Below are 10,881 nucleotides of genomic sequence, written 5' to 3'. Positions count from 1 at the left end.
CGGGCAAGGCCGCCGCCTAGGGCGCAAAATGAGGAAAGGGCGCCCTCTGGTGGGTTTTTTCATGGTTTTTCTTTAGTTAACATACACCTGAATGAACTGAACGAAATAAAAACGCATTTCAAACAGAAAGTACAGAATAAACACCATACTACCTTAAATGGCACCCCTAAACTCGCCTTTATTTCTGTTATGAAATATGCAATAATGTGATTTTGCTGGGGAGGTCAACTCATTGGGAGGTCACGTTGCACTGACGTTCAGGTTGACGTTCAGGCGAAAGGTCATTGGTATATTATTTAGCATTCAAAATGAAGAGGTCTAAACCCTCCGGCGCTCAGTTCCGAAAACGTCGGAAGGAGGAGGAGGAGAAAAAAGATAAATATAAAGGTATGTACGGTCCTGTATGTGATATCTAATATGTATATCTTATTGATGATCAATAGCATGTTTTGTATCATGCGCTACCCCTCTTGCAATGACAGGCTCTCGTGCTAACTTCGTGTCGCTCTAGAAAGCTAGTTCTATATAGCTATAATAACTTGGTAAGTAATGCTAAGCAGAACGAACAAAAAATACTGACAATGTGAACTGTTACATGCACACAGGTGCCTACAACGGCAAATTAGCAACTTCATGGTGACATTTCAGCCTCGATTAACAAATAACAAAAAATAAGCACATATTTTAATTCTTCACATGACGATTTCAGAGTGGGGGTATTGGGTAGCAAAGCAGCTAGCGAGACCTAGCTTGTCTGACTGCCCGTCTTCAGCATAGCTAACATAGTAGGTTACAGCAGACAACTCCATGAAGGAAAAGCTATCGTGTCACAAGTTGTACTCTACGTGAACATTAAGTTTGCTTGTTATGTTGCCTGTATTGTTTAGCCTAGTTTTATAAATGGAGTTTCTTAGCTGTGTTTCGGTGGTAATTGACATCAAACCACAACCTTTCTTTCTGCTTAACGTTACTAGTTGAAAGAGTAGGGCAAGCCAATCGCCAGTTAACACAAGCCGTCCAGTAGAGATTGAAAGTAGCCTTTTGCGAGGTTGGCGTTTGCAATCTTTTTTGTCCATGCGAACATTATTTTACGATGTGTCATTCTCTTCAATAGTTTTCTATCATGTCAGACGCGGCGAGTTCAAGAACAGCAGCTGCATGTAAACAATGTTTGAAGTTGTTATCTTAATATAGCCTATCGTGACTGAAATGTTTTGTTTTAAACGATAGATGCATTGAGGAAATTTTTAAAACCTGCTGCTCCACCGTCCCAGCCCAGCCCAGCTGATGATCCAGGTTTGCCCCTCTCTTTACATTTGAATGTATTATTATTATTATTATTAGTAGTAGTAGTAGTAGTAGTAGTAGCAGTAGTAGTAGTAGTGTTATGGAGAGAAATGTGTAAATATATGTAGTTTAAATGTACATAGTTGAATAATCCTCATTTGTGAAATGCAAGTACAGTATGTAGTAGTGGGATAATGCTGGTAAACAACATTAGTGAAATAAAAAAAGCATACAGCAGCACAAAACTAACTGTTTTATTATGAAGGCACATAGCTGTTTAATTATATTATGTAATTGTTTGGGGTTATCCCTGAATACAGGTGGAGATGAACAGACATCTGAGACCCCTTCATGCTCCAGTGCTACACAGGCGGCAGACACAGAGCCTGCAGATACAGGTAAGCTTTTTGAGTAATCGTTATAGTTTGACTATTTTGTTTCTGATCATATTCATACCCATTCTAAAACATGCTGCACGGTTGCCCATTTCTGACATTTACACTTTAGTTTTGCCTATGTGAGTATAACTTCAGACAAAGGGGTAGAAAGGTTTAGACAACAGCTCAAGGGGTAGAAATAATGTTCAGTTGTCACCCATTTTTTCCCCAAGGTATACAATTGATTTCGTATTTATATTTTTGCCTTTACTGTAGGTTCAGGAACATCATCTGCTTCCCTACATCCTACAGACACAGAGCCTGCAGATGCAGGTAAGGTCTTGGGATATTTATGATCTTACTATTTTTTTCTGGATCAGCTTCATACTAACTATAAAAAAAATACAATGTACAAGTGTTGTCATTTGTATGATTTGGATGTATTTTCTACTTGCTTTGTTATGATTTGATAGTGAAGAGATTGTATGTTGATGTTAATGTCTAGGTGAATTTAGCAGCTTTTTAGCCAATTACATGACTTGGTCATTACAGTGTGAATGATGGCAAATATGTGTACTAACAATATTGTCCTATATTTGCCTTTACTCTTCTGCTTTACGACTACACCCTACAGACACAGAGCCTGCAAGTTCCAAGGGGACCACCATCACAGCACCCATAGACCCTGGAGACTGGCTAGCAGTATCGGATGCGGTGAGGACGGAGATGGTAGAAAGAGGACCATACCAGGTGATTGGTGACTTCCAGTTTCCGAAAAGAAAGGATGGAAGAAGTTGTCATCATCACTATTTCTCCCGTAAATTGTCCAATGGGGAAAAAGTCAAGAGGAGCTGGCTGGTCTACTCCCAAAAATAAGATCGCCTCTACTGTTTCTGCTCCAAGCTCTTTTCAAACAAAGACTACCATCTAATTAGTGTTGGTCTTAATGACTGGAGGAATTGCAACGACATCCTCAGGAGTCATGAGAATGGTCCAGAGCATTCCCGGCACATGGGAGCATGGAGGGAACTAGAGAGCCGTCTCCACAAGGGCCAGACAATTGACAAGGCAGAAATGGCGCTTCTTCAGGCTGAAAGAAGGAAGTGGCATGACATTCTGACGAGGTTGGTAGCCATAATTCAATCTCTGGCAGAACGAAACATTGCTCTCAGGGGAACCTCTGATCAACTCTACAAGAGAAACAATGGCAACTTCCTAAAAGAAGTAGAGCTCCGCGCAAAATTCGATCCATTCCTGAAGCAGCATGTTGCCAGTGTACAGAGAAGAGAAACGCGCACCACCTATCTTGGAAAGGATATACAAAATGAGCTGATCGACTGTATAGGTGGGAAAATCATTCAAACAGTGGTAAGTGAGGTGAAAAGGGCCAAATACTTTTCTATCATTTTTGACTGTACCCCTGACTTAAGCCACACGGAGCAACTCTCAGTCATCCTACGTATTGTTGCTGTAGAGGACTCACCCATCATAAAGGAACATTTTATGGGCTTCCTTGAGGTGGAATCGTCTACTGGAGAGAGCTTGTCAAACCTCATCCTCAAAAAATTGGAGAACCTTACCATTGCCTTTGAGGACTGTCGGGGACAGTCCTATGATAATGGGGCAAACATGAAAGGGAAGTCCAAGGGAGTCCAGGCCAGGCTTCTAAAGATGAACCCTCGTGCTTTGTTTGTGCCGTGCGGGGCCCATACCCTGAACCTTGTCATTTCTGATGCAGCAAAAAGTTCATTGGATGCCACCAACTTCTTTGGTTACCTGTAGAGAATTTTTGCACTGTTTTCTGCCTCCACTCAAAGATGGGACATCTTAAAGCGCCACGTCACCATAACGGTGAAATCCTGGTCTGACACCAGATGGGAAAGTCGGGTCAACAGTGTTCATGCTGTGCGATTCCAGTCGGCAGAGGTGAGAGATGCCCTTCTTGAGGTGAGAGACCAAGCAAAAGAGCCCATCATAAAGACGGAAGCACAGAGTTTGGCTGAAGAAGTTGGATCTTACCACTTTGCCATTTGTTGTGTGGTGTGGTATGACATCCTGTCAAAGGTCCAACATGTCAGTAAATTACTGCAGTCAGCGTCAATGCAGGTGGACATAGCTCTTAACCTCATTCAGACAACTGAGGCATCCCTCTCGACCTACAGAACAACTGGCTTTGCATCAGCCCAGGTCTCGGCCAGAGATGTCTGTGGGGAGATGAATGTGGAAGCTGTATTAAAGCAGAAGAGGCTGCGAAGAACGAAAAGGCAGTTCAGCTATGAACAACAGATGAACAACAGGCGGATGCATTGAAGCAGTTGGAAGCCTCCTTTTTCAATGTGGTGGTTGATGTGGCCATTTCATCCCTGCGAGAACGGTTCCAGGCCTTAGGTGATGTAGGGGAGAAGTTTGGTGTGCTAACGGACTTCCCTAACCTCTGTGAAGCCCTAGGCCATACCCTGAGCCACTCTGGGCAGTCTGACCTGGATTGGAGAGAGCTTGCCCAGGAAATGCTGAACTTTCCTCAGTTGCCCAAAGCAATGAACACCCTGGAGCTGTTGATGTTTCTACACGAGAAGAAACTCGAAGAGGTTTTCCCCAATATGTGGGTGGCCCTCAGAATAGCTGCAACCCTTCCCGTTACGGTGGGTTCTGCCGAGAGGAGCTTTTCCAGGCTCAAACTCATCAAAACATACCTGAGGTCAACCATGAGCCAAGACCGTCTCAATGGCCTGGCACTAATCAGTATCAACCGCGAGGTTTCAAATGAAATCTCCTATGATGATACCATAAACGAATTTGCCACGAGGAAGACCAGGAGAGTCAGGTTTTAATGTGTCTTTTACAAATGTGCCTTTTTTTCTGTGATTCATCACTTGACGAGGACTCTTTTTTTTAACTTTAACCTTTTTTAACCTTTTTCGTTTAACCTTTTTCATTCATTCAAGCACTTTGAGATATTTAAAATTATTTATGTTAAGTGTTCATTTATTCAAGCACATTGTGATTTTTGTGTAAAGTGTTTATTAGACAAATAAAAACAATCTTATCTTTACAAAGTCTTTTGTCTGTCTTCCATTATGATATGATTTACTCTATAATGGAATTGTTACCTGTGAGAGTGTTGCAAATAAGTTATACACTAGACCGTAAGGTGATCAAAGTCTTCTCGAGGAAAGAATGAGGATGGATGGATGGATGTCTTCAAACTTATCCAGGGATTTGGTGAGTGAAGTTACTTTACGACTCAATCTGTTGTTTTGGTCGCCTGTCAAAAAGGACCACTAGTAGCATCAAATCCATGCAAAACACAAAGTTATTGTTCTTGGTGTTATTTATTTAAGCTTACTATTACTCTTGTGTTCTGTCATGTAAAGGAATCCACAAGCAAGAGGTTTTTTCAACTAGATCTGTTGAAAAGCATCTTGTCGAGGAGAAACTGGATAAAATCAAATTTGCGGGGGGCAGAACTCAAACTCGCCTAGGGCAGCAAATAAGCCAGAACCGGCCCTGGATTCACCAGACACCTGGAGATTTAAGGCGGTAGCATGGTTGCCGCGTCTGTCACGGCGGTGTCGCACCGTGACGTCAAAATGACGTTTCAGGCATGGCGCTTCCCTTGAAAAGATGGCGCAGCGCGTTGTCGTGCACCAGTCGATTTTTGTTACTTGGCGGCGCCGAGCACAACGAACCGGATGGACTGTTGTGAGACCAGGCTCAGTGAGGAGGTGCGTTTGTACAGACAGCTGTACGAAACTGCAGTGAAACAGCACAGGGAACACGTAAACTCCCAAAACTGGTTCACAGAGATTGGCAGAACTTTGGGGAAAGAGGAAGAGTTCTGTAAGAATGTGTGGAAGAAGCTACGGGACAGATACGTGAAGGCAAAGAAGAGGGCAGAGACTCTGTTGATGCCGGGGGCTTCAGACCTTTACCTCTATTGACTGAATTAAAAAATTAAAATGATCCGAAAACTGCAGCAGTATCATTAATTACAGTATTCCTGCTCTTGACAGCGGCATTGTTTTCTTCTCCACTTTCGTGGTTGTAGAGTAGAGGTAACCTTCACGTAGCAGCGCCACCTCTGTGACGGAGAAAATTGAAACTACTGGCGCGCAACGACTTGCGCCACTATATAGGGTCCTATGGCGGGCACGAACTCGTGACGTCATCAACACCGCTCGCGCGAGCGGACGCGGCAACCATGCTAGAGCCTTTAGGCAAAAGGAGGGGCGCGGGCGTTGCGGAGGGCAAGCAGTACGCTTCACTAGAAAAAAAAAACAAGCACGCACGCGACCGGGCGGTGCTTGAGCCAAGCAGAGACGCCGTGGGAGTAGAGCGACTGCCCTGACGGCCTGAAAAGGTGAGCTTGAAATGTGTACACAGTGCCTATAGGCTACAAGAAATGATCACAATCAACTTCTCTAAAATCTAATGTCGAGTTTAGGACGTTTAGTGACCATAAATAATCTGACAGCCAGCTACTTTTCCACGTTTAGGTGGCAAAAAAAAAAACACCGACAGCCAGCTAGCTTGCAGTCAACGTTTTACATGGCTCAGGTTGTTTTGTGGTAGGCTACCAAACTAAGTTACATGCAGCTGATGACATTTCGTTTTATCAAGCAAGATGAATGATGGAAATAAAGCACAATTTGAATTATTCACCTGCATGTTGTGTTAAAATGCAGACAATTCGAAATGCCCACGGAAAAGAGACTTATACAGGAGAGAGAGAGACAACTTAAGGAGGCAGCTAATTTAGCTGCCTCCTTAAGTTGTAGTAGGTCCTTCTCAAAGTTCAAGATTGAAAACCAGGCTTAGAAACCAGTGTGGGCAAGAACGGCTGTCCGACCTCCTCCTCCTTGCCATAGAGAAGGACATTGAAATTAACAAGCACGAGGTGCTGAAGATTTTTGTTGACATGGCTCCCAATAGGCGCCTCCTTTTTTTAACTTTTACACTGTTAGTGTTAAAGTACACTGCTACACTGTTAACACCTTACACTGTGTACCGCTACACGGTTACTGTTACACTGCTTAATATTTCAATAAAGACAGTGTGCTTATAGTGAAAAACCTGTGAGGTTGTTTTGTTGTTGCTGTTTTTTTTGGGGGGTTGCCCTTTCTTCAGGTTAGAGCAACTGCCCTGTGCACGTCCCTGCTCAACTTATCAACCCAACCAATATTTGTAGCTCTACAGTTCTCTGAGTAATTTGCCAGTTAGTTGTCTCTTCCCCCATGGTTTACCTGTTCTGCTGCTTTGTTGTACTTGCTTTTAGCTCAGTTTTGAATTCCCAGTTGTACTGTGCCCACAGTTTGATCAATAAAGACTTATTGGTTCAACATTATGTTTGTCTCCAGCCAGTCTGCTGTCTTCAACCACGGATCACAAAAGTTTCTTTTGTCACAGCAACCACCTGGATGTCCCAGTTCATTACATCCAAAACAATGATTGTTGGTACTTGATATTGAAGGGTGACATAGAATAACAACATAACTTAGTTTGAAAATGTTGTTCAGTCAAATGTTCCTTTGGCCTACTGGCTGTACATCTGTTAGCACCCATCCTAATCCATTACATATTAATGTTTATTGACAAAATGTTCTTATACACTTCAATAAACAGCCCATGACAGTGTTACGTCTGATGAAATTAGATAAAAGTTCAATCTTATGTGCACAATGCATTGCACCTGCAAAGTCAAGGATGTGAAGAGAATTGCACCACAGTAGATCATGTTGCCACTGTTGCCAAGTGCTTGCTCAGAGAGCTTTAGCTCAGCAGGTGTATCACCTTCGTCTATTGTACTGTGGAAAAGAAAAATCAGACCTCAGCTTAAATTGGCCAGTATTCTGAAAATGTTGTGCCCTGCTTGTACCAATGTCATCCCTTTCTGTCCTTGATTTTTATTCTAAAAATAAAATAAGCTTTGCAGGGTCACATATTCCCCGTGCTATTTGTTGCTCAATTCTGAGCACCAACGAGAGAGTTTTGGCCAAGGACTGGCCTCTACACTTCTCACCAGTTACCCAAATGAGTGCTGTTCAGCATGAAAAATTCCTTCCTTCCAAACTCTTCAGAGACAATATGTGGACTGTTAAGTCTCACATTCTTTGATGAGGTCTCAGGCTATTCCTTTTTTACTTTGATCTTATTTGTTCATGCTACATATTTGCATCCCTGTCAAGAACAGGAATAAAAAAAAAAATTGCATTATTTCATTGTATTTCTAAAGTTCCTCTGAATATTCATTGCTACTTTATGTTACTATACCAAACTACTTGTTGGTAACTGCAATATCTGCAGCAGATACACGCAGTTAACCCCCAAACTAATTATACAGAAGGATGCAAGAGAGTGATTTCATGTAAGGTGCTGACAGCTCACTTTTGTCTTCTTTGTTTAATATGTCAGCAATTTTATCTGCAAGTAACTGTCTATATTCACGTTTTGCCTTTTACCTGTATTATTATATGTAGTTATAGTTTTTGTATTAGTACCTTAGTATTTCAGATGTGAACCAGCCATTCTGGCCATGGATTTCTTTACAGAAATGTCATTTCAAAAATGGTTTTCTGATAATTGATAAAAATTGTGCTAGTATTAAGCTTTTACCTTTTAGGAAAACCTAGAATTTATTGCTGATGTAGTTTACAGATATAGTTAAAGCTACTGCAAGAAGTAGCAAGACGAGAAAAATGAGAAGTCGAGAGGTTATTTACAAGACAGGTAAGCTAAAAAATGAATATTCCAACCAAACAAATTTATTGACAGTTTATTGCCCACATCTCTGCTATGTGTTGTAGGTTAATGGATAATTATTTTCAATTAAATGATAATTGCACATTTGCACATTTGCCTCTGATACCAAATCAAAGTAGTGTGTTTAGTATTGTAGTGCTGTTAATGTTAATAATGTTTGACCTCAGCTGGACTGCGGGTCAGTGACAGACTTCCTGTGTTGTGGTCAGAAAGTTCCGGTTTTAGTTCAGCCCTGTGTTTTGATCGCTCGCCTGCTCTGGTGTAGACTGAAGTCTGTCTGCGCTGGAGTTAGAGCGTTCGGCTGTGAATGTAACTCACCTGTTGCTGCCGTCCTCCAATAAAGTGAGTCAAAGCGAGATATCCCTCTCAAGAGTGATAATTTCTCCTGCACGCAGACACTGTGATCTCCTGTTAGCCGGAGCTAACAGTATGTAGCAGTTGTATGTTTTTAAATGAATTTTACAGAATCCCCAAATCTGCAATGAAACCTTTCTTTTTCTTCTAACCACACCCTGATTATAATTATCTTGATAATCATATTTCACTTAACACTCAAGTGCTTTTCAGGCAAGATGGAAAAGATAAGTATAAGGCTGAAAATGAAAATTCCTTAAAAGTAAATCAAATAGCAAGTGATATTAAACGCAACTATGAAATGGTGAGTTTTCAGGGGTTTTTTTTAATGTTGGTGTCATCGTTAAGATATTTTGTAAGAGAAGTCATCAGAGTTGTGGAAACAAAGCAGAAAGCCCAGATACCCCAGGTCATGTGCTTGATCGAGGATGACAGAATAATAGGTTGCCGTCAGAGAAGTCAGGCTGCTGGTTGGACTTTTGTGATGACGAATGTTGACGTAGAGGAAGGAGTCTGGTTATTGAGGGCACTGTCGGTGATGAGACTGAGTTTAAATTGGATGTGTTATGGGACAGGAAGCCACTGAAGGTTCCTGAGGGCAGCTGTGGTCAGGGGAGCAGGGGAGAGTATGCAGGTGAGCCGTGAAGTTCTGGATGTGCTGGACGAGTAATTGAGGTCTGGACAAGGTTACCATGGAGAATGCAGCGGTTGGAGTAAAGTCAGGATGTGAAGAAAGTATAGATGGGGAAGCAGAGCAGGAGTAGAGAAGACAGATGAGCAGAAGTTAGCGGTTTCGTTTATGTGTATGTATATATATACACATAAAGAAATACAGGGTAAACGTAAAAAATTACGTTAAAGTAACATTAAGGAATTTGGCCATTTTTTTTCTTCTTTTTTTCTTACCCTGCAGTTATGGGACGAATCTCCACTGTCATAACACCAATATCGGTTTAAACTTACACATGAATTTGAGGCCACAAGAAGAAACCATCAAAGCCCCGTAAAACAAAACAGTGCTGTGTGAGGCTGCAAACTAAAGTCATGGATGGCAGTATCTTAGTCCTCAGGCACTCTATGGCAGTTTCAGACCTAAGAATGTGCAAAACAAGTTTACGTGTACATTACAACAAGACAGAAGCTCACAGTTTTTAGGTTCCAGACTTCTCCAATATTGCTTTAAATTCAGTGTATATTATTATTTAGTTGGCCTTTAGTCCTTAAGTATATATTTTTTTAAATGTGTTTTATTTACCTGCTTTTGTACTTTAAAGAGCTGAAAGCCAGGAAAAGTGTGCCGATGTTACACGTCTAATCTCAACTGTTAATCTTTCATTTTACTTCTCAGACTCTGCTTGTTAGAGTCAGGCACCAACAATACCACATTAAGATAAACCCTTTTACTATGTTAACCATTAGAGGGTGGGCTTAAGCCCCGTACACACACGTCGCTGCTATTTACTCGCTACTCGCTCACTCGCCTACTCGCCACTCGCTTGGGTGCTTTTGCTGACTTGGTTGTGTAGAAGTTGGGTGGCCACTGTTTGGAGAACACTGGGGGAACGTCACCTGTCAATAATCTGTATTCTGCATTTTAATTGGCTACTCGCTTTTACTCGCTTTACTCGCGTCGCTCGAAGTTGAAATATGTTCATCTCGGAATCCGCCCACATCGCATCGCTTGTACTCTCCTCGCCTACTCGCCTCGCGTGAACACATAGACATTCTATTGACTTCACTCGCTGAGCAAGTAAATAGCAGCGACGTGTGTGTAAGGGGCTTTACTTCTTCAGCAAGTTTTTCCTCTTTTTTCTTGATGGCAGCTGTGTTGAATTTTGCAACAGAGACTCAAGCAGAGAATATTTGGTCATATTATTGCATATGAGGCTTCTGTGTTGTGAAGCATACTCATAAAATGGTTTAACTGTACATTTCAATACCTATAATTCACAATCTGCAGGAATTTGTACCTGTAACATCATTGTATAAAACATTTGCTTAATTAATCAGACTTTATCTTAACTGAGTTTAACTTTTTATTTCTCTGTAACCAAATGAGAGTTTTATGATCATGTAAAATGTCCACCTACCGGCTGATATGCCA

The 10,881-nt window shown here is 41.6% G+C and overlaps 1 protein-coding gene across 1 annotated transcript; it reads left to right on the top strand.

Annotated features, from left to right (window-relative positions):
• Positions 1-308: 308 nt before the first annotated feature.
• LOC142383816 (zinc finger MYM-type protein 1-like) lies at positions 309-4,495 on the top strand. Its single transcript, XM_075469567.1, has 7 exons — positions 309-387; positions 1,608-1,685; positions 1,941-1,997; positions 2,299-2,414; positions 2,568-3,361; positions 3,482-3,893; positions 3,980-4,495. The coding sequence occupies exons 1-7, from the start codon at positions 309-311 to the stop codon at positions 4,493-4,495; spliced, it is 2,052 nt and encodes a 683-aa protein (XP_075325682.1).
• The last annotated feature ends 6,386 nt before the right edge of the window (positions 4,496-10,881 follow it).

The sequence above is a fragment of the Odontesthes bonariensis genome, chromosome 1, assembly GCF_027942865.1.
Source record: "Odontesthes bonariensis isolate fOdoBon6 chromosome 1, fOdoBon6.hap1, whole genome shotgun sequence".
Lineage (NCBI taxonomy): Eukaryota > Metazoa > Chordata > Actinopteri > Atheriniformes > Atherinopsidae > Odontesthes > Odontesthes bonariensis.
The sequence above is the reverse complement of the archived record's forward strand: the minus strand, read 5'-3'. Positions and strand labels throughout refer to the sequence as shown.

Excerpts from the sequence above, each read along its gene's own strand:
- LOC142383816 (XM_075469567.1), top strand. The coding sequence starts at position 309 with ATGAAGAGGTCTAAACCCTCCGGCGCTCAGTTCCGAAAACGTCGGAAG. Across the intron at positions 388-1,607 it reads GAAAAAAGATAAATATAAAG|GTGGAGATGAACAGACATCT; the intron begins GTATGTACGGTC and ends CCCTGAATACAG. Across the intron at positions 2,415-2,567 it reads TAGAAAGAGGACCATACCAG|CTCTTTTCAAACAAAGACTA; the intron begins GTGATTGGTGAC and ends TTCTGCTCCAAG.